A 24736-nucleotide genomic window follows, 5' to 3' on the forward strand; every position below is an offset into this window, starting at 1 on the left:
TCCCAAAGCCCTTTAAAGTCAGTAATCATTTTCAAACTTATGCCCCTCGCCAACAATAATAATATTATTAATAATAATAATAAAAAGTGCCCAATAAGAACAGCCTGTAAGTGCACACAGCCCTGCATTAACGTCTGAGCATTAGACGCCAGGTTAAGAAAAATCAATAAAGAATACTCTGTTTAGTAATGAAAACCACAAACACAATCAGATAGCCTTGCAGAGAAGAACAGAATCAACACAAAATACCAATTTCTATTATCATGTCTACTATCAGCACATTCTAATGAAACATGTAGGAAACAGATGGCTAAATTAGTCTACAATGTTTCACTAATTAAACCAGAGACCAGCCAGATACATTTTTCTATATTTCCTGATACAGGAGGATCCACCATCTATATTTTTCTTGTTTAACCAAAGAGGCAGCTGATAACAACCGTACAAAAAATTGTGAGATAACACATTAATTCAAAACATATGTGTTTAATGTTTATCTATACAGTCATCAAATAGTTTTCTCATCATATTACAATCAGCAGAGCAAGCGGTTTTAAAATGAGGGATTGTTTCCTCTTGTCTAGGCCACTGTCCTGCTGGCTGATCGTGTACTGCTGGCCTGTGGCAATGAGCCCCTTTGTGAGACACTATTGATGAACAGCAGGTTTCTGGTGCATTTAAATAGCATGTGTGCTTATATGTGGTGCCCTGAAAATGATTTTAACCCATATTTGCCACTGCCTGCCTCCTGATTTTGTATCTCCTTTTGTTTTTGAAAGACACAACCTTGTCCTATTTATGCTTGCAGCTTTTACACCATGATAATACAACTCTCTCAAAACACCAAGCACAAAAAGGAGCTTACACGAGTCCCATAACTAGAAGCTTGATCTTGTGTATCTTCCTGCGCTGTTGCACAATGCCCTGTGGAAGACTACGGTTTATGTCCTGACCACTGACATATTGTGGAAAAACTAGTAAAAACTATAGTTGCATGTTTTTTGCAGGTTCTCAATTGAATGGAGCCAGGCATCTGGAGTGGAAAAATCATCTTAAACTTGAACTTGATTGATGTTATTCCATGGTGCTTGTAATCAAAATATGGATACAAAAATCTGATCAACAGCAGATTTCATGTATGGTAGTTGCAGAACAATATTCTACTGAAATCAAACTTGAAAGACAGAAACCAGTTTTTTCAGCTTTAGAGAGTTATATTGCTGTCTTGGTATACTTCATGATGTTAGACTACTGAATCTTTTATAAGGATGGAGAAAAAGAGATAGTGCCAACCCACTTAAATTCAAATTGGGACAGACAGTGGTTATTTAAACCTGAACTTCCTATATTAGAATCAAGTACCTCAGCACTGCTTAATTTACACATGCTTAGAACAGTTACCATTTAACACTAGTCTGAATAGATATCTTCAAGGTTAAATATATATAAAAATCATGTTTAGTTTCTGTAGTTGAGCTCTGAATGCTTAGCTGCCTGTTTGAAAGTATTGTGTAATATATGCAGAGGTTCTTTTGTCTATCATACACCACTATAATCACACACCACTGCACTGCTACCTTGTCTGTGAGTGCATGGTACGCACGCAACAGCTCTGCATTTTAACTGTGAGCCATCGGCCTAGCTATGGCCTGTGGACTTCTGACTCCCAGACGAGGCATGTGTGTGATTACACTTTATAGAGTCCTCATTTCAACCCAGTGAAACCCCCTGGGGGAGGGATGAGGTAGAAGGTTGTCTTAAGAGAGCAGAGCAAATTACTGTCACTCTCAATGGGGCCATCCATTTACCACCCCTAACAGGAACTGATTGACACAGATTTCCTCATTCTGTGAAAGAGATGTGTTTGAACAGCTGTGCCTTACTATGGCTGTTCTCTATCCATGGGACTGGCAAAAGATCTCCCTCTACAGCCCCAGTCAGCCCATTACAAATTATAAAACACTCAAGCCCTCACATACAAAATTCAAGATGTGGAAAAATAGGGATATGATTACAGCCCCTGTAATCAATACATTGGTCAGTCACAGTCCTAAATGTTTTTTTATAGCTTGTAAAAGAAGGGATTCATATTCAAAGCTCAGTTTTGGCCTACCATAAGAGCTAGGTAGAGCATGTTGACATCTTTGTGGGCATCGTTAATTATATTCCTTGTTGATGCACCGTTTGCAGGCACCGTGTTGAGGATAATATCATGTGTCTAAGCTGTGCTTTTATTGTTAGTTAAATTAGGCTTCATTCTCTGAATCCCAGCAGAGTAAACAACGTGAGAAACTACAGTGTGAGTAATGGCCACCCTGTCTGTATGATTAATTATGTAGTTAGGGTCTGCTCTCTGCAGCTGCTGCCATGCAGAAAAAACTGAATTATGCTCCTGTAAAAAGAAGGTTATTATGATCTAATTTCTGCACAGAGGCCCTGCTCTTGTCATCCCAGAGCTAAAGCAGCAGGAATAAAGGCTGGACCAGACAGCTTTCACAAGAAAGACAACAAATCTCATTACAGCTTTAATGTGTTATTTCGTTTCCCATAATTCCTAACACCCCCTAGGACTAAAGGGAAACCCAATATGGCTTTTCCTGTAACTCAAAATACATGTTTATATATACAGTATCACAGTGGCTAAGCAAGGCAGATTTAGCCTCACAAATTGATTACTTTTGATGTACATGAGGGTAGGGCTGAGTAAGTAATTAGAAAATGCAATCACTTTGAGACAATTTACGTGGTTGTACCTTAAGCCTGTGTGATAAGTGAGACTTTGTGCTCTCCGACCCTTCCCTGCAAGTATTGAAAATAATTTTGTTTGGTCTCTTTTCACCTCTTTCCCACACCTCCCCCAAGATATACGCGATTCTATTCTGAGTATTCCTGAATGATATTCAGGCCAAAATACTCTGGGGATTCCTTCAAAGAAAGCCCACAGGTTTGTCCTGCTGTATACGTGTGAGGATACCTAAGGATCCCCTATATACATGTATCAAAAGCAAAGGCACAAGTTGTTGTGGTTATAACAGTGTGTGCTCAGTGCGGACTGAAGAAGCCACTTTGGTCTGAGTGAGAGTGTAAATGGTCATTAATGGAGTTAAAAGATTCCTTCAAGATTCAAGGTCTCTTTTGTTGAATTAGCCCACTTTATCTTTTACTGACTTAATTCATTTGCAATGTTTCGGCCTCATACATAAGAAGTGTAGTGTGACCTTATTATATTAAATTAATCTGCACAGACCTTTTTTTTATCCTGATGGAATATTACATTGATATAAGTAATAGCGAATGTGATTTCCATTATGTAATTTCTATCGCACAGGGAGTGCAATCCATTGTTAACATCTACGGCTTAGTCTGCCCACTTGTTTGGCCGCTTACATGAGTGCTCATTATTCTGGCTCAGCTAGTGAATCTTGCCTTTTGTCCCCCTGTGAATAACCAGAAACTGGGGAAGCCCTGCCTGCCACACAAGGGAGAGGTGAGCACAGTTGCAGCTGTGTCAGAGTCATGTGTATGCGGATGCCTGTTGACAATCCCACGTCTTGCTCACAGTGAGCATGAAAAGTGCGGGATTTCAGACAGGAGAGGAGAGACCAACAGTGTCTGCTACTGCTGCACATCTGTTCTGGTGTTATCGTTGCTGTGATTCGCTGGCCATTGACCTTTCATTGTTGTTTTACATTCAAGTGCTCAGAATGAAGACCAGAAAAGCTTTTTAACAGAGCAATGACCCAGACTGCATGATGGAAATCTGTAAAGCATGGTTATTTTGGAGTAGTTATTATTATTATTATTAATATTATTATTATTATGGACTACGTAGGACATTGATTATTGACAGGGAGAGAGGGCAGGAGAGACAGTGAGAGTTTTTCGTTTCATGTATCTATGATGTTTCTTGACTCTGCCAACTGCTCCTCTCATGTTGACCCATGATTTATTTTGATCAGTGCATTTGACAAACACAGTCATTGTTCACCAGTGCAGCTCTAAATCTGTGGTGCAATACAGTGTCAATATAATTGTATTATCTGGGGAAAAAAGAAATATGTTTAATGTTGTGAGCAGAGTATGATTCTATGATCCAAAGCCAAGTTTATACAGGTGAAAGACTGGTTAATTAGCTTCCTCTTCCACATATCCCTTGGGTTCTGTCTTCGTTACTCGAATGGAACATTATAACATTTGCACTTTCCTGGCATTTTATCATTTTTTTCTGTGTTCTACTTGATTTTTTATCATTGAATTGTGTTCTAATTTGCAACCATAACCATTCTAGAAAAAATAACTTCTGGAAAGTCTTCTCAGAGTTTAAGTGACAGAATATTCAGAACAGACAACTTGAGAATTATTCCATAGTCATGCTGTACATACAGTAGATCGAAGTGCCTCTGAAAGTTAAGGTATTGAACATGTTAGTTCTTATTTAAGGACGTATCGACTCCCTGATTTCCTGAATTCTGTTTTCGAATGATGCTGCTGATTGTTAACCTCTTCAGGTGGTTGTGTTTTCCTGTTGTTGTTATGTCCTGAACCAGTGGAGTGCATTACTAAGCTCACTAAGAGCTCGACTAAATCAAAACTTTGACCCACCCATGAATCTCAAATTACGCATTTGTACTCTTGTTGTTGTCTTTTGATTTATAAATAGTAGAAAGTGCCTTCTAACAACAAATTAAACCACAATAGGGACATCTCAGTACAGTAGATGTGTAAAACATGAAATAAAGACATGGGAACACCCAATACAGGAGAAGCACCACCTTGTGAATCAAACCATAGGAAAACAATGACACCTCTCTTGTCATCCTTTTTATGAAGTCATACCTCCTGAAACATGGGGAGTACTGTCCACCAGCAGGGAAGGCTTCGGAGCTTGGTCCAAAAATGCTTTGTGTTGACAAGCAGAGACTGGGTTTCCTTTGGCCTTTAATCACAGACAAGTTGCTTTTGTCTATCCGTGAGCCTGTGGTTATTTATAGTGATGAGATGAGCCCTTCCCTCTCCACTGTCTTTCTAATGTTACCTCATCTGGGATCTGCAGAGCGGATAGGAGCTGGAAGAGAATTGCTTCTGAAATGTCCTGAATTCATCATCATCAGCATCATTACTATTATTATTTTTCCATTCCAAACAAGACAAAATGGTCAATATTATTAATGAGGGTAATAATGGATAGATATCCTGCCAACTTTAACAAAGCTTCCTTTTCTGTATGTGAAGACCAGGGGACATTATCCAATGTAAACAGTTGGGTACATTAGTAAGTCAGGCAGTGCCAGTGCCACAAGCTTGTGTTTCTGTTTAAAAACAATTAATTTTATAACAGCCAACGTTAGCCGGTTCAGTGTGTTCCTCAGCTTTGCTCATAATTCAGTTAAATATGCTAATGACACAGTGTTCAAATCTGCCTTCTAATTGAATTCCAGTGTTCAATCCTTATATTCTCTTGCCAGAACAGGTATAAGCACTCCAGGCTTAGGCCTTTATTTTTCCTCTCAGTAATGAGACTACTGAGGACTGTGGTATTTGGTTCATGAAATGCTCATTACCTTCCTGCATACTTGGCTGTAGTATTCAGTGTTAGACACACAATGCTTTTTACTTCAAATATTTAACAAGTATTTTTTATATTTTAATAGAGAGAAACCCAATAGACTAACATTGTGGCCTTTGCATATTTCCCATCCTCACACTAAAACAGAGCTATCACTCAGCAGTGGAATACTAGACCAGCCAATAAGGTGCAGCTCTAACAGAACAGGAACCATCAGGGAAAACACCAGAAGTCATCCAACCATGACTAGATAGAGAATTCTGGGAGTTAAATATTTCAGTACTACCTGTTATTGGTGAATCAGAGTCCTGATCATATCTCTCCTGTTTTCTTTTAACAGATGCCAGTACAAAGCTCTCCCCAAATAGAATCCCTGAAAGCCAGGTGAGTTTGTGAAAAAAAAAATGTTATTTTTTGGGAGCACACATATCAAATACCCTCAGCAATGCATGGGAGGTTTTCACACAATCAAATCTGAGGTGCATGAGACACTACTTATTGAACTGCTGGAACTTTAGAACACAATCCAGCCAATTGCTCATGTGAAGAGAGAGACATGGCATTTCCAAGTCAGATTTGGTGCAGTATTGTGTTCTCACCCTAGTTAGTCTCTGTTACTTGTATCAGTCTCTCTCCTTTGGGGGAATTATGAGTGGCCTTTACTTAACAATTTCAATACTGTATAGTCTTAAGGTTGTATACATACTGCACATCTAGCCACTCTCTAAAAGCACGATTTAAGAAAATAAATCTTGGATCTGTATTTCAGTATGGAATCTTGCTATTCTGATTGCCAAAGTTGTGTAATATTTGCGCAAAAGTTGGACCTGAGTTTCCCCATAGTGTTTTTAGCAGTAGGAATAATTATGTTTATAGCACATACACAAACAAAAAAGTAGGTCACGCAGTAGGTGATCACAAGCTGCTAATATTTAATAATTTATAATAAAAAGAACAGTAGGGATAATTAGCATGACTTTCAAAGGGGGCAAAATAAGTGATTACCAAAAACTAATCTGAGGCCCTAAAATGTTTTTCAAACGGTATTTATTAAATGTATTTTTTTTCCAGCTTCACAGATGTAAATTAAGTGAATGGGTTAAACAAATCTGGCTTTGAAAATCACTATAGGACCATCTTATTTTACCTTGAAAATCATACTCAGCAAGTATTAAGAAATAGTGTGTGTGGAATTATACTTACTTTTCCTGAATGCATCCTTTTTATTGTGAAGTAGATTTTCCCAGCAGCACTATTTTATTGCAAACAGAGTGAGTGTGGACATTTTATATTCTTGTGGCAATGCTCATGGATAGTGACAGGAAAGGAACATTGCTCATCAGAATCAGACCAAATGTAAAACTCTTGTACAATCTACTTGTAAATGCAGTGCTTGAGGTGCTGTAAGGGGGAGAGCAAGGCCCAGTCATTGTAGGATGCACTAATTCCAGAGAGAAAGAGAGATTGACTGTCAGGCTGTATGCTGATCAAACAGGTTGAAATTCAGAGCTGCTTCACACATCCAGACACACACACACACACACCCACACACACAGACATAGACAACACTGGCTCTGTAAAGATACAGTGAAAGGAACCGAGCTCTCTAACCTCCTTTGTTGCAAACAGCTCAAGTTTAATAGACGTCCTTTGAAGCTGCAAATGTATTATTCAACACATTTACAGTCACAGTCATTCTGTCCCCCGAGAGACTAAAAGCACTGCAAAATGCTGGGCACCTGGTGGGGGAAAAATGACAAAAGAAAGAAAGAAGAATGAATGAACAAAAGGACAAATAATCAGCTGAGCATGGCATGAGAGTAATTAGGATATCTCATTGATTGTGTGATCATCATCATAATTATATTAATAATATTATACATATATGTGAAGTTTAATTGCAGGAAATAGAAACGTGACTTGTGGATTTCCATCACAGGAGAGTAGGAATGTGCAATGTGAACCATGCAAGTGAAAGAAACTGCCAATAGACTTAAGATTTGGGTGTGGTTTTTCTGTATATGTCACGTGGCTGAGAAGAAGTTGCTCTTTCTTTTTAAAACATTTCTTTTTTTTTGTTTTCATTTCACTGAGCATACCATTGTTGTTGGTTTGAAGAGCAGACTTCTATCTTGCGAACACATGACCTTCAGTTATCTTTTCACTCCCTAAAATGGTTGATGAAAGTGACATGTCTAGCATTCCTTGTACTGAAACTGTAGCCTCACCTGGAAAACAACTGGCTTTGCACGCAGAAAACCACCTCACCACTTAATGTTCTCAGCTTGCTGTGCAGGCCACTGTCCTATCAAGTCTGCACTACTGCAGCTCCCTTTTGGCCAATCCCTCTCGGCCAATCCCACTCTTCAGTACATTCAAATTATTAATTTAATTCTTATTGAACCATTAATTTGGGTGTTTTATTTGTTTTTATAATTTTGTTGTAACTGGATCTCTATTTGCTTGATTTTCATGTTCCAGTGTTCTGGAATGGCTTACGTAAGAACAGGCTACATGAGAACAAATTTGTATTTCATTTGTAACTCCAGTGAAAAGACAATGCTAGGTCATGCTTTCATTCAACAGTATCATTCAAGTTCATTCAGGATTAGTCACAGGCAACTTTGAAATTAACACTCGGTCAAAGGTCTTTCAGATTTATTCAGTTTGCATGATAAGTGATATGTACAAAGGTTGATTCACATTATGGCTATGTGGATGGTGCCCTTGGAATGCAAGTACGCCAAGATAAAACATATATTAAAACAGACATGCCACAAGATATTGTAGTTTATCGCATACCTCATGAATTATAGTATACTAGGAAGTTGTCAGGTCACTAGCGGATCATAAATAGTATATATGCGTGTCCCAGAATGATTGCCCTATATTTATGATACCGTTTCCTGGTTCTAGTGCAAGGAATGACTCTTGTGCAATATACACAAAAATTGTGATACAGTGAGGGAAAAAAGTATTTGATCCCCTGCTGATTTTGTACGTTTGCCCACTGACAAAGAAATGATCAGTCTATAATTTTAATGGTAGGTGTATTTTAACAGTGAGAGACAGAATAACAACAAAAAAATCCAGAAAAATGCATTTCAAAAAAGTTATAAATTGATTTGCATTTTAATGAGGGAAATAAGTATTTGACCCCTTCGACTTAGTACTTGGTGGCAAAACCCTTGTTGGCAATCACAGAGGTCAGACGTTTCTTGTAGTCGGCCACCAGGTTTGCACATCTCAGGAGGGATTTTGTCCCACTCCTCTTTGCAGATCCTCTCCAAGTCATTAAGGTTTCGAGGCTAACGTTTGGCAACTCGAACCTTCAGCTCCCTCCACAGATTTTCTATGGGATTAAGGTCTGGAGACTGGCTAGGCCACTCCAGGACCTTAATGTGCTTCTTCTTGAGCCACTCCTTTGTTGCCTTGGCTGTGTGTTTTGGGTCATTGTCATGCTGGAATACCCATCCACGACCCATTTTCAATGCCCTGGCTGAGGGAAGGAGGTTCTCACCCAAGATTTGACGGTACATGGCCCCGTCCATCGTCCCTTTGATGTGGTGCAGTTGTCCTGTCCCCTTAGCAGAAAACCCCCCAAAGCATAATGTTTCCATATCCATGTTTGACGGTGGGGATGGTGTTCTTGGGGTCATTCCTCCTCCTCCAAACACGGCGAGTTGTGTTGATGCCAAAGAGCTCGATTTTGGTCTCATCTGACCACAACACTTTCACCCAGTTCTCCTCTGAATCATTCAGATGTTCATTGGCAAACTTCAGACGGGCCTGTACATGTGCTTTCTTGAGCAGGGGGATCTTGCGGGCGCTGCAGGATTTCAGTCCTTCACGGCGTAGTGTGTTACCAATTGTTTTCTTGGTGACTATGGTCCCAGCTGCCTTGAGATCATTAACAAGATCCTCCCGTGTAGTTCTGGGCTGATTCCACACCGTTCTCATGATCATTGAAACTCCACGAGGTGAGATCTTGCATGGAGCCCCAGAGCGAGGGAGACTGACAGTTATTTTGTGTTTCTTCCATTTGCGAATAATCGCACCAACTGTTGTCACCTTCTCACCAAGCTGCTTGGTGATGGTCTTGTAGCCCATTCCAGCCTTGTGTAGGTCTACAATCTTGTCCCTGACATCCTTGGACAGCTCTTTGGTCTTGGCCATGGTGGAGAGTTTGGAATCTGATTGATTGATTGTTCTGTAGACAGGTGTCTTTTATACAGGTAACGAGCTGAGATTAGGAGCACTCCCTTTAAGAGAGTGCTCCTAATCTCAGCTCGTTACCTGTATAAAAGACACCTGGGAGTCAGAAATCTTGCTGATTGATAGGGGATCAAATACTTATTTCCCTCATTAACATGCAAATCAATTTATAACTTTTTTGAAATGCGTTTTTCTGGATTTTGTTGTTGTTATTCTGTCTCTCACTGTTAAAATACACCTACCATTAAAATTATAGACTGATCATTTCTTTGTCAGTGGGCAAACGTACAAAATCAGCAGGAGATCAAATACTTTTTTCCCTCACTATATATGCTTCTCAAGGTGGAATGTAGTAAAGCACAGTAAAGGCCGGTTAAGAGCATAGGATCCCAATAATAAACTATGGAACAACCAAAGTAAATCCTCGTTCAAAGTGCGGAAATCCTATGGGAAATTGACCGGTGTAAATTTGTGTTAGGGCTCTTCTCTGGGGCTGTTGATTAGTGAGCCAGGGAACACCAGTTTCTCAGGGATTTTTGTCTACAGGGCTTTACTGTGAAGTGCTTTATATGTTTTTGCTGTTAGTGAATAATTGTGTGTCTTAATAAATTTTCTGTGACACAGGCAGTAATAGGAAACCTGCTGGAATAGAGTGGACAATGTCTTATCTATCTGGGGCAATACAGCAGTGAGCCTGACAGCTCCTGACAGAGCAGTTCAGCAGCCATTTAATCTACAGTGCTGGACAGATTACTGGACAACGGCACGCTATCAACTCTCTGTAATGGATCTGAAAATAAGCACAGGGGAGAGCACATGCTGGGCACTTTCCTTTGCTCTGGAAATTGTTTCTCATTCGCTGCTTTATATTTCCTGCCTTTAACCTAACTCTGGGCACACTCACATAGTAGCCCAGAGACCCTTAGCATTATGAACTGGAAAAGTCTGCTGGAGGGCTCTGTTGTTTTTGATGGTTCAAGTGTCTGGTCTGCAAAACAGTGTGAAAGACTGAAAATTATACCAGTGCAGATGACAATATCTAATGACAATGAGGCTGAGCGTCAGGAAACTTTTCACAGATGATATCAGACAAATGAATGTCGCCTTTCTTCCTGAAACTGGCTGCTGATAAATGCAGATTGCAGTATCGACAAGAGGAATTAAATTAAACTAATCTAAACCCATGGGACACTGTATTTACAGAGTCTTTCACAAAGCCAAATGTTTCCACACCTTTAGCAAATTGTAAGATTGCACATGATTGGTTTCTTTTCAGCTTTGTATATCTCTACTGGATGTTCTGTGTGATAAGAGATCAGGATTGACTATTCCCTCCCTGTAAGTCTGTCCTGAATGGATCCCAGTGTGAAATGCAGACAATAGTCCGATGACACACAAGCTCAATTAAAAAGATCATAATAAATCAATTAGTTTAGTCTTGAAAAATGTACAGTGGGGGAAAAAAGTATTTGATCCCTTGCTGATTTTGTACGTTTGCCCACTGACAAAGAAATGATCAATCTATAATTTTAATGGTAGGTGTGTTTTAACAGTGAGAGACAGAATAACAACAAAAAAATCCAGAAAAACGCATTTCAAAAAAGTTATAAATTGATTTGCATGTTAATGAGGGAAATAAGTATTTGACCCCTTCAATTTAGTACTTGGTGGCAAAACCCTTGCTGGCAATCAGAGGTCAGACGTTTCTTGTAGTTGGCCACCAGGTTTGCACACATCTCAGGAGGGATTTTGTCCCACTCCTCTAAGCAGATCATCTCAAAATCATTAAGGTTTCAATGCTGACGTTTGACAACTCGAACCTTCAGCTCCCTCCACAGATTTTCTATGGGATTAAGGTCTGGAGACTGGCCAGGCCACTCCAGGACTTTAATGTGCTTCTTCTTGAGCCACTCCTTTGTTGCCTTGGCTGTGTGTTTTAGGTCATTGTCATGCTGGAATACCCATCCACGACCCATTTTCAATGCCCTGGCTGAGGGAAGGAGGTTCTCACCCAAGATTTGATGGTACATGGCCCCGTCCATCGTCCCTTTGATGCGGTGCAGTTGTCCTGTCCCCTTAGCAGAAAAACACCCCCAAAGCTCCATGTTTGACGGTGGGGATGGTGTTCTTGGGGTCATTCCTCCTCCTCCAAACACAGCGAGTTGAGTTGATGCCAAAGAGCTCGATTTTGGTCTCATCTGACCACAACACTTTCACCCAGTTCTCCTCTGAACCATTCAGATGTTGGCAAACTTCAGACGGTCCTGTACATGTGCTTTCTTGAGCAGGGGAACCTTGCGGGCGCTGCAGGATTTCAGTCCTTCACGGCATAGTGTGTTACCAATTGTTTTCTTGGTGACTATGGTCCCAGCTGCCTTGAGATCATTAACAAGATCCTCCCGTGTAGTTCTGGGCTGATTCCACACCGTTCTCATGATCATTGAAACTCCACGAGGTGAGATCTTGCATGGAGCCCCAGAGCGAGGGAGACTGACAGTTATTTTGTGTTTCTTCCATTTGCGAATAATCGCACCAACTGTTGTCACCTTCTCACCAAGCTGCTTGGTGATGGTCTTGTAGCCCATTCCAGCCTTGTGTAGGTCTACAATCTTGTCCCTGACATCCTTGGACAGCTCTTTGGTCTTGGCCATGGTGGAGAGTTTGGAATCTGATTGATTGATTGTCCTGTAGACAGGTGTCTTTTATACAGGTAACGAGCTGAGATTAGGAGCACTCGTTACCTGTATAAAAGACACCTGGGAGTCAGAAATCTTGCTGATTGATAGGGGATCAAATACTTATTTCCCTCATTAACATGCAAATCAATTTATAACTTTTTTGAAATGCGTTTTTCTGGAGTTTGTTGTTGTTATTCTGTCTCTCACTGTTAAAATACACCTACCATTAAAATTATAGACTGATCATTTCTTTGTCAGTGGGCAAACGTACAAAATCAGCAGGGGATCAAATACTTTTTTCCCTCACTGTATGTATTTTGGCTTCTCTGGATTTCAGAAATGTTTTCCTTTCCAGTCTAGTAACAAAGCCCATTTTTCCTGGTTCTGCTAACTTTGACTGTAGGGCCCAAGAGCCAGGCTCTGGTGTAAACAGCTCAAATCAGAATATTTTTCAACACCACCTCAAAAAATAGAATTCCATAAAGAGGACACACTTTCAGAAATTTGCTGGTAACCTAATAAAACCTCTATGAAAAGCAGTTGAATTGAGCTGGTTAAGAAATGAATGAGTCCAAGAAGGAGATTTCAGGGATTGGTGAAATGGGTAGCTAGCCTTGAACACCTCAAGGTCCTTGTTGAGGAACCTCTTAAGGGTACTTTATTTCTGCAGTCTGACTGTGCTGCACAGCCTCTGTCGTTGTGGGTCAGTGAATCAGCCTGCAGTGGGAATTGGAGCTCGCTGCAGCACAGCATGGCAGCCTGGTGCTTGAAGTGAATGACACAGGCGCTCCCTTGCTGCCTAGGGCAGCGCCAAACAATGCGGGACTGCACCAATGGCTGCAAAGTCTGCCACTTCCTTGCCCGGACAAATTACGTGTTGATCTAAATCTTGCTCAGAAATGCATGGACTCACTGCCTTGTGTCACACAGACAAATAAGTGCAACACTGTGGTGTCACCCTGCAACTCCTGCTTCACATCTCCCCCCTGTATTGTACCTCCTTCCCTTCTTCTGTGATTCATGTTAAGCCCCACCTTCTAAGTCAAATTTGTTTTAAAAATATGTCTATGTTTTTAATCTTTGCCAGTTGCCAGTGGAAAGTTTCGTTTGTCACAGGCCAGGGCTGGAGATGTGTTGTGTTTTGCATCTACTAAGTGTCTCTGAAGAGTTGATTAGGTATTTATTGTGATGCGCAGCCTTGACATAGGCGTTGTGTCTGCGGTACACCACACCGAAACAAAGTAGGTTTAGGTACAGCAGTGTTTTCCAAGCTTTTCAAGCCCAGGACACACCTACTTAACAAATCTAGTGTGGCACACCTTTCCCACTCGCTCACTCACAACATGATAAACTTTGAACCAAAACATAGGGCCAGTGAGAAACCTGAGCTTGCCTTGTTTAATGCTGCATGAACTGGTTGTATTCAAGCAAACGAGAAGTTTATGCTTGTTTAGGTATTGTTTTATGTTTCTAACATGGACATTTTCCAAAATTCTGTGGACACCTGCTCATGCCTGATGGCAAAGCAATGTTCCAAAACACACTGGTTGAGAGACTTTGAGATACAGCCCAGTATTGTGCTACAAGCAGGTGTAAATTAAGGTGACAGATGCATTATGTTTCTACCATCTGTCATCATAACAGACTTCAGATGAGTCTGCTAGCCCCTCTCTGCACTTGTGCTAGGGTGTCCATTCCTTTATAATGTTGGTAACTGTTTGTAATGTTTCAGATGGAGTCTGTTCCATTTCAGGGGCCCTTTTGTTCACAGAACCCTCTTTTGTCTTTCATGAGCCTCAGTGTTAAAAAATGGATAGAGAGTAAATAGGAGAGCAGTACTGGACTGGAGCAGCTCAGAGGTATTGGCAGTGTGACAATGTCAACAAAAGCCACCACCCTTTGAATGTGTCGATAATGCCAACAGAGAGCAGTTATAAACATTTCAGATTACAATTTAATTGTACACCATGATCTGCAAATAGAAGCTGAACGTGTCAGCATGGTTGCCAAACTGATGCAGACTGTATGTACTGTCAAGTCTATATGAACCCCATTGTAAAATGCATGATCTTTTCCCAAAGTCTGGGCAGTCCTCACACCTGTTTGCCAGCAGTGCACTGTTCCCTTGCAGCTCCCACTCACAGTCATCTGATAATTTAACTCGGCATAAGCAATTTGCAGTTAAGCCTTGGGAGTCCCCTTCATTTATTTAAGCCTGCTGTGTCTGCCAGCTGAAGTATCATGGAGAGACATAAGATAAACCGCTTCAGAAAATGAACCTCGCTCCCATTTCCCAAACCTGTCTCATCAGTCGCTCAGTCCAGTACCTCCCCCCCTCGGAGGTGTCAGCAATGCAGGAAGACTGTTCTGAGAAACAGTGGGTGCCTTTTAGTATGAAGCACATTTTCTGGTTACCAATGACATAACAGGAATGCTAATAAATAAAGTTGTGAATATGATTTCTGTGCTTTTTAGAAACTGTGGAAGTTTCATATCCAGGGAAGTGCTCTTGATAGCAGTGCTTCTCATACTTGTTTTGTAAAATATTGAGAAAAACAAGAGTCTGACTATATAGTGTCAAAGCAAAGAGAAACACATACCAACAAACCATCAGGAAGCTTCTATTTTAAGCAGCTAGTCATCACACTGTCATCGGTCGTGTTTGAGCAGTGTTTGTGAGAAAAATGTTCGTTTCGTGGTTAAGGGATCTTAGTTAAGCAGCGTTAATTATGTTAAGAGAGAGAGTTCAGTCAAAGATGAGCACCAAAAAACAAAACACCCACCCCATTTGAGTACCTCAGTCTGTAAGGGCATGAGAATGATCCCAGTGGTATTTAGTTGCAGTTCTGCAGGGGGGGGTGAAATAGTGATGTGTTTGCAGAGCTCAGGTGGAGCGGAAATGTTTAATAAATAATTTGACTGACTTTTCAGGTTCAGGTAAATATCTGTGTAATTATCCCTCACCCCTGGCATTCGTTCTCCAATACTGTAAAGCATTCTATAACAGTAACACGTCAAACAAGCCTACCATTATGCAAATGTCCCATGGTAAACATGCCTTTGGAATATTTGTCATGGTATACAATGGTATTTCCATGGTCGAGTGTAGTCAAGAAAAAGGGAGGTATGCTGAAAATACTGTGAATCTATGGTGAAACATATTAAAACTGTTAAAAGTGAGAAGATCCCATGGCAAATTTAAAAGACAAACGTGCATAGGTGTAGATTGCCAGGATAAAGAAGCCTTCATCTTTAAGCAAATCAGAGTATCCTCTTGCTGTCTTAATTTATTATTTCATTATTAGCAGATGCCCTTATCTAGTGCGACTTACAAAATGTCTTAAACCTAATATCTCTATCTATATACACTCGCTTTCACAGGAAGTGATGACAGAGGGCATCTGTAATGCTCTAATGATGCTTGAATGTGAAAATGCGGTGAAAAAGCACCTTGTTCAAATACACCTAAGGGGAGGCCCCACCTCATAACACTTAACAACGACTGACAAGCACATGCCACGTGAAAGAAAGTGAGGGCCCGCACGTGTTTTCTCGCACGTGCTGACTGCAGCTGCATGAGGTCCCGACTCCAGTACACAGTTTAAACTGCTGGGGTGTGCAGCTGGCCCCATGTATCCCAGTCTCCTGGAGCCTCCCTCACAACAACAACAAATAACTTGTACTCTGCTGCAGTATTCTGCAGATTCCTTTCACCACTGAGATATTTACATCAGAGTACACTGCTCAGCAAGGTAGTTTGATCATGGTGATAAGAAAATGTCAGTTGCAGTGTTAAAGACTAATATCAAGGTAGTTGCATTATAGCTTTGTCAGGTAGTTTACTGTAGTATTCGCTGTCGTTTATACTGGAGCTTCTGCGGTAGATGCCCTTATAAATGTTTACTGTAATATATCATGGTAAAGCCAAAGTAAAGTGGGTAAGCAGAAACTTAAACTACTCTGTGTGAACAGATGATTCTTTCCTCTGTATCTATGGAATAATCCAGGAGTTTTTAATACTGTTGTTTTTAGAACACATTGGAGATGCATGAATCAGCAGTACTGTCTTGCTCTATATTTTTATTACAGAAGCTTTCCTGTGTTGCATTATTTATTATTTGGTATGTCACTTCAAACGAATCGTAAAAACCACAACTCTCTAACAAGAAAAACAGCGCTCAGATCTCAATTACATAAACTACAGTTCTCCTTACTAGAAAGATAGTGATAAAGATAAGATAGGGACAACCACTTAATTGCTGAACAAAGAAACCAATGTGGATTCAATCCATAAGAGAACTGATCAAAAGAGGCAACCAAAGAATGCAACAGAAAGTAATTGTAACCCCTTAAACATCAAAGGGCTAGCATGCCAAACAAAGAGGGAGGGGTGCAACTGCTGTGCTGTATCAAATAGGCAGAGTTTAGATGGAGATACAGGGAGGGAGGGGAGATATAAATAAGTGAAAACAGACAGAAGGAATGAAAAAGAAAGGACCTCCAGGCCATAATCTTCTAACAGTTCCTGCCCTGCCTCCTAACAGCCAGACATCCGGGTAATACCTTTTGCGACTATTGGGGCTTTGGCTACTGATAATTATAAGGTGATATCAGGGCCTGTATCACTGGCTGAATACAAAATACATGGTGAACACCTCTGATTTACACATTGAATCCCAGAATCCTTTTCAACAGGCAATCATCTGCATCGGTATATCGCTGACCCCAAAGCTACAGCGCCGATTTCTCACACCGACAAGGAAGTCATTTCAATTAAAACAGCTAACTTCATTTTACAGTGCCTATAAATGAACTGAGGACCTTGTCACTGGGGGGTCATTTTAACTGTAATTGGCTACAACTGTTCTGTTGGCAGTTATTCAGTATGTGAAGTCCACTACAGGTGTATTGTGGCTTTATAAATAGTGGATGGATCCTGACTAGCATTGTTCTCCCCGGGCTTTGGTTCTTTATGTCCTCACCCACAAAGAGCATTTTCCTCCACGTTCTGTATTGAGGGGCTTGAATAGAATGACTAGGACTCTGCACATGTAGCGTCTGGAGTACACTGTGTGTTAGAGCCATGTGTCTGGTAATTAGAATTGCCTCATGAAACATGTGGCAGGTACCTTCACCTTGAAAATGAGGACCTCTGTGTTTTGTGAGCGCTGTGTGTGAGTTTCCGAAGCTGCCAATCCCATCTTTCAGGTTTTGGATCCTGATCAGGCTGCTCCATTAGGTACTGTACTTCTTCTACCCCTAGTTGACTTCCCTCCATTTTTGGCCACGCTCAACACCCACAACATCCCCTGGGGGCACACAAATCTTCTTCCCTTAACACAGTATCACAATGTTGTTACATCCGAAGTGCGACCATTTGCGATTATTAGCAGTGAGGCCTCCTCTTGTTGACTTCTACCTCCTGGTTTCCTTCTCCCGCAAGGTGGTGCAGTCCCTTGGCTTCGCTATCTACCGGGCTCTGGACTGGGGACTGGACGAGAGTGAGGAGCGAGAGCTGAGTCCCCAGCTGGAGCGTCTCATTGAGCTGATGGCAGGGGGGGAAAGTGAGGGCGGCAGCAGCAGCGGCACCGCAGACGAGGGCTACAGCGGCCAGGAGGAGGAGGAGGAGGCAGAGGGGCCGCGCCGCGCAGTGCGCACCTTCCACCAGGTGATGGCGGTGTGTGCCGCCCGCCTCGCCAACCCCTCCCAGGCCCAGGAGCACTACCAGGCTGTCAGCAGGGCCCTCTTTGTGGAGACATTGGAGCTGCAGACCTTCCTGTTCAAAATCAGAGATGCCAAGGAGGTAAGCAAGCTTTCTGTGTTTTATAAAATGAAGGGCTATGCCAGGAGTACACAACATGAGGTCAGTGGTGACCCTTGCTCACGGGCTCTTTGATTCCAGGAGATTGTGATACTCCAGGGCCACAGCTATATTTTCTGTTTCTTAACAGGACTTTCTTCCCAAACCAGGCGTTTTTAATTCTTCACTTCATTTGGTGCTCAATCAGTGCGACCTCACTGAAATAGCTCCAAACAAGTTTGCACCCCCACCAAAGTCACAACAACAATGACAGAAGTGCACGGAAGTGAAGATGCAAGAGTTACTTGATTGAAGCTCTGTTCATTCAGACCATTTAATTTACTTTAATCTGATCACTTATGCTGCATTGAAGACACGGATGCTGAAGTGCGTATTGGGAGTCACTGACTGTAGTGTACATTGTGGTAACAGTCATAGCAATTTTTATATATCCTTTGTGAGTATCTTGAATACTCTGCTGTTTGTTTTTTGTAGATTTTTATGGAAGGCTTCCTCTATGACTTTTTGTCATGTCTGCCATAGCTACAGAGGTAGGCATTGTGTTGCTCCATATTAGATCTGGGCTTCAATCAAAGCAGGTCATGTATTGCTGGTTTCAGCTTTAAATTAAGGATACCTTGAATAAAGACAAGCTGCAACGATAAGCTGATGCTTGCATTACTGCGCCTCAGGCCTGCAGGAGAAAGTACACCTGCCAAGAATAAATGGGCTGTTTGGGAAACGTCCAGGAAGCACAGGGAGAAAAGTATCTGAGAGGCTTTGTAGAAAGACTGCTGACCATGTCTCACAAATGGGGTATTTTTGCCAATGTTGTATATCACAGCAGCCACAGTGAATAAAAACTAGTATCCAGTTGCAGTGAAACTCTACACTGTTAAATTACATGAATATTTACTTTCACATTACTCATCCAAAAGAAGTGTTTGAAGCGAACATCTCAGTGGTAAAATTATCTGTAACCATTTTTGACTCAAAACATTTTTATTGAAGACATACTACCTATTACATAATTTTTAGAATGTAGTGAAGTATTTTATTTGTCCAGTTAATCAGCTAATCAGACCAATTGTTTACCTGGGAGGTTAGTTGGAAAAAAGGCCATAAAAAAACTGCAGGCCGTATCAGAGACCCGTGATGTAGAGAAAAGTGATGACGAGAGACAATTAAGTTGGGGAAAGTCAACAGAAAACCTGAAAGACAGAAAACAAAATAATTGCTGAGTAACTGCGCTCAACAGGTCAAACAGGAAGAGCAAATACATATTGTGAAGATCTCACAGTGATAATTCAGAGCACACCCTCTGCACCTGTAAAACGTCATTACTATTTCCTCACAGACTGTATGAGTCATCATCACCAACACTCCCAGAGCTCCCTGTGTAATTAATGCCTCTAGCCTTTGTAGTGTGTCAGCGAAGCAGGAGGATGCTGCAGGACACCTATAGGTTACAAGACAAAATGAATAAATAAACTTGGGTATTTAATACAGAAGCAAATGTTACAAAGACGTAAGACTAAATATAATACCCCCTCCCACCCAACACACACAAAAACACAAACAGACACAAGTCTTAAACTGCAGATGAAAATATGATACAGAATAACTGTAGGAATCCACTGCTGTTCTAGTACTGTAAAACAATTTTGGTAAGTTATTGACTAATGAAAAGCAATGCTGAAAAGCAAACTGGCTACGGTGACAGTTAATTGAGCATCATGAAAACATAAATAATCTCAATATCAATCAGATAAGCTTACATACTGTTTGAATAATGCAGATGTTCCTGTGTACTCTAAACACTAAACCTGGAGGCTCATGTGTGGTTCATGTCTGCTGCCCCTTTCAAAACTCATCACTAATGTAGAATAAAGGGGGCTTTTTTTACTACCTGTACACGGACCCTCCTGATGGTTTCATGTTTTGGGTTTCAGATGCTTAAGAAAATCCGAGCTGAAGAGAAGCCTGAAGAAAGACCCACGGATGAGCTGGACAACCTGCGCCACACCGACTGGGTGAGAGACTCTGGACACCTGGGCTTAAACAATAGTAGGCATGGGCTTAAAGGGTTTTAAGAGGAGTCTACCGGCTTAGGCAGTCCTTGTCCCTGTGCTAACTGAGATCTGTGAAACAGCTGGAAGGGTCTGAAGGTGGCAAAAGATTTTAAATGAGCAGTTTTAATTAAATGTATTGCATTTTGCAGTTTTCCAAATTAAGATTGTTTATGGAGAGATTTTACATTTGTCCTTAATCATCCTTTACCAACATTGCGAAACTAGATTAGAAAATCACAGATAACATGGGTTCTGATTCTGGGAACTATGCAGACTCTTACTGAATCTGCTAGATGTTTTGAACCCACACACAGCAGAACAAAATCTCCCTCAGTATTAGAGCATTTTTGCCTGCTTTACCCCCCCAGATGCATCTATTGGGATCGCATCAACCAAGCTGCAAGTGAGGCAAGGAGCTTTTTTCCTTAGTTAGGCTTACCGATGCAGCTCAGGGTCAGTTGTCTTTGCTGGTGTCTTCCAAAATACAGAAAAAAAAACTCTCAAAAATATCATAATCACTTTAAGTAAACAACAAAAAAGGCTTTATAGCAGCTGCAAGAAACATGAAAGTAGTCTGCGTAAACACGATTAGTACACAAGAGCTTAGTTGGTAGATCTCTGAAGGCTCACCTTCGCTTATCAGAATTCTGCTTCTCGGTTTCTCAGGGGCTGCAGTTGTTTGGCCTTCATTTCCTTCCACTTGAGCGCTGATTGATTTAGTTTAGACGCATCTTATTGCAACTCGCTTAAACCAGATGCAAGGACTGCGTCAGACCTTCCCAAAGATGTTACGTATGCTCAGCTGCAGCCTCAAGCAGTTCAGTCTGACAAGCTTGTACCCGCAAAATATGTAAGCAGCATTTCTTCAGTAATTGTACTTCATTTAACCTTTTTTTCTGGGGTCCGTTCTTCGTGCATGGTTTAACAAATCCAGGCTAAATTGACTTAAGCTAACGTGCTAACTGATATATGGGATTTTTGGTTCTGCAAACATCTATCTCGGATTTAATTAGCTCGTTAGCTTAAGACAGATTTTGCTAAGTGTGCGTTTCCGTTTGGACACAAAAGGACGCTCAGTGGTGCGTCAAGACCAAGATTTGGTGAAGACAAAAGAGCGTGCTGCCTATTTCAGCACTTATTATGGAAGGGTATGAGGAGGCAAATAACATTATATTGAATAAAGCCACTACTGCTGCATCTGCAAAAGCCAGGGAAGAAGCCTGACAAACAATTGCAAATAAGTTAAATGCTCTAGTTTGTTTTTTAATTGCATCAGTGTTAATGACTCTAAAATGCAGTGGTGTTCAATATAATTTATTCCAGACTTATGCATATATTACATAGAGCTCTGTGCTGGCCAGCAGAATACCGTACAGAAATATTTATTCATCATGTAGCCGTCTATATTATTTCTAGGCTGTTGGAACATGTACTGTGTTTGATCTTGCTTACAATCTGAATTATCCTCACAATGTTTTAACACTATATTCCCACAGAAATACTAATCAGCAAAAACTAAATGATAGCAATAATCAAAACTAGTGTATTATCTACACAGTACTTACAAAGAATACTGCAGATTTGCTCAAATATTCCGTGTTGGAACGCACCACTGGGGCTAAGTTGCGTAGCCACACAGAAGGTCTGTGGCTCTGTGTCAATGCATGATTGCGGTGGTTGGCATTAGTGATATGTGGTCCTAATTAATTAACTAAATATATAATCCCTTTCTGACCAAACCAGTAACGCAAAATAAAACATATCATCTGTATGAATTAAAGAATCTTTCATTTCTATTAATTTTTTCTCGTCGAAAAGGTTGCCTCATTAAGAAGACTAGGAACGGCGCGGTCATTGTTGGGGGCGTGTCAGCTGTCATTTCATTGGCCAGGATTAAATATATTCAGACTCTTAGCCGGCTAACTTCAAGTTAACCTGCCAGGGAGCAGGTTTAAGATGCTGGACATGTTGCCCTGGTAACATAGCTGGCTGAACTTTGAGCTCGCTTCGGAGAACGGAAAATCACGTGTTTATGCCAAATTATCCTGAAATTTAGCCAGCCAACCTACTTATCCACGTACGAAGAATGGACCCCTGGTCTATTATTATTTGGCAATCCAACAGCAATGGTACAGGTGTGGGATGGAGTCTGCAGGTGTGTAAGGAATGCAATGTACGCCTTGCTATTTCAGTGGGTGTCAATCGGGGTGGTTAGCATGTGTCCCACTATGACAGCCCCCCGTCTCTCTCTCTGTGCCCATGTAGGCCCGCCTTTGGGTCCAGCTGATGAGAGACCTCCGCCATGGCGTGAAGCTAAAGAAAGTGCAGGAGCAGCAGTTTGACCCACTGCCCACCGAGTTTCGCCTCACGCCCTTCGAGATGCTCATGCAGGACATCCGAGCTCGCAACTACAAGCTGCGCAAAGTCATGGTGAGACACACACACACTCACAGCCAATCACAGCTCCTGCACTCTGTGACGGACAGGCTTTAGGCAGCCCAGGCATTCCAGCCCAGTCCATTCCACAGCACTTAACCCACTTCCCTGAACATCTCTCACACTGTTCAGTTGCAAACCTGACATTGAATGGAATAGGAAATCCTGCCTTAACAATTTGGTTAGACTACTGTCAACCTCTGAAAATAATAGTTGTGTGTCTTGTGCTTCTTCCTGTCAATGAAAGACTGAAAGGCATTAATATCACAGAGTCGCACAAAATGTGAAAACGTCCAAGGGGGGTGAATACTTCCTACAGGCACTGTATATAAAACATGCTCGGAGTATAAAAACAAATAACAGAACAATGCCCTGCTCTCACTTCCTGCTCCAGGTTGACGGTACCATTACAACTCGAGTGAAGAAAGACGCCCACGAGCTGATCCTTGATTTCATCCGGTCACGACCACCACTGAAACCTGTGAGTAACCTGCTGCCAGCATTTGCTTCATTAGCCCCCTGCTTTAGGACTGAATGGCTTATTCCAATTTTTTTAAATTAGGAAAAATCAGGAGATCAGAAGGAAAGCTTCTTCTGGACACTTTTCTTTGCTGCTGTGTGCTGGACACTAATTGAGTGTGGCCTAGGGTCACCTGGGACTCCAGCCTTCTCTCAGACTCTGTGTCTTCCTCTGCTGTTCCTCGCAGGCTTCTGAGCGCAGCCTGAGGCCCCTGCCTGAGAAGCAACACACCCTTCATGAGAGGATACTCGCTGAAATCCGTCAGGAGAGGAAGCTGAAGCCAGTGGAGCCCATTTGCCGAGGAAGATGTATGTAATGCAGCACCCCCATCACAATAACTGCATAATGACAGTCAGAACAGACAATACACACACAAGCCTCTCTCTGCCTGGAGCTACAGAGCAAAATCTTCTGGCTTTCATTCCCATTAAAGTATCTCGAAACTAGCTGTACCTTTCCATTGAACTGATAATATGCTTGCGTTAATTAGACATCTTATGTCTGCAGCTAACCTGATATCTGCACATTTTGAGCAGATCAAAAACATAACTATTACAATTCCCAAAACAGACAAAGATACGTCCTCCAGCATACTGCAGAGTATAGAGTGATGTCTAATGGTCATTGTCTCTGCCTGCGTCCTTAGCGTTCGGCTCGCTGCCCTGTCTGGTCCATGCCTGCTCCTGCACTGTGAAGTCCACATCCTGCATCAACCTCTCCATCTCTGAAGGGGCCAGCCGCCCTGCACCTCAGCGACCAAGAATCCTGCTCAAAGCCCCCACATTGGCCGAAATGGAAGAGATGAATATATCAGAGGTAAGAGAGGCCAGTGTTTATGTCTGTTGGTTTTTCCATAACATACATGTATCAGAGAGTCCTCAGTCTGAGGAAATGCACACACAAAACCTACATAATAAATGTTTGAAATGGGATTCCACTGTTTCACTTTCTTCTGCCTGCAGTTAGGGGGAGGGGCAGGCTGTTAAATATTCTCAGACTGCACCTTTATTTTGCATTTCAGGTCTTCTGAAGTGAATGGCTTAAATATACTTAAAGAGCACTTTGCATGTTTCACACATCTTTTGAATTTCTTACAGCTACTATTGATTAGCAGCCCCTTTTCTGTGTGGAGCTGTGATAGAGCTTTTGTCCAAAATCTCAGACACTAAATTAATTTGTATCAAAATGAAAAAACACTGAACCTCTATTTCCAAAGCCTCAGCTATGAATCTGCATTTATTACCCTTTGGCACTTTAGGACTGAACCGGAGGTGCATTGATGCAGTGTCTGCTTTCAGGGGTCTCCTGCAGATTCCTATTGCTGTTGTTGATTTTCTAACAATACAGGATAGAACCCTCGCGCTTTAGATTTTCATCTCTTGTCCTTAATTCCTCGGTTTGTTCCTCCCCATCTGCGGATTCATTAATTAATTTATTTGTCATTAAAGC

General features: G+C 41.4%; 1 protein-coding gene across 5 annotated transcripts in view; it reads left to right on the forward strand.

The window, feature by feature from the left end:
- spire2 (spire-type actin nucleation factor 2) overlaps positions 1–24736 on the forward strand; it is a 42043-nt gene that overhangs the window by 4998 nt on the left and 12309 nt on the right. For 4 of the 5 annotated variants that reach the window (XM_066713918.1, XM_066713919.1, XM_066713916.1 and 1 more), the window contains exons 2-8: positions 5907–5950; positions 17903–18262; positions 20212–20292; positions 22597–22761; positions 23162–23248; positions 23475–23595; positions 23934–24103. In XM_066713918.1, the coding sequence (XP_066570015.1) occupies positions 5907–5950; positions 17903–18262; positions 20212–20292; positions 22597–22761; positions 23162–23248; positions 23475–23595; positions 23934–24103 (1028 nt within the window). The remainder of the gene's footprint in view (positions 1–5906; positions 5951–17902; positions 18263–20211; positions 20293–22596; positions 22762–23161; positions 23249–23474; positions 23596–23933; positions 24104–24736) is intronic. The other variant, XM_066713920.1, reaches the window with a different exon arrangement.

The sequence above is a fragment of the Amia ocellicauda genome, chromosome 9 (genome assembly GCF_036373705.1).
Source record: "Amia ocellicauda isolate fAmiCal2 chromosome 9, fAmiCal2.hap1, whole genome shotgun sequence".
NCBI lineage: Eukaryota > Metazoa > Chordata > Actinopteri > Amiiformes > Amiidae > Amia > Amia ocellicauda.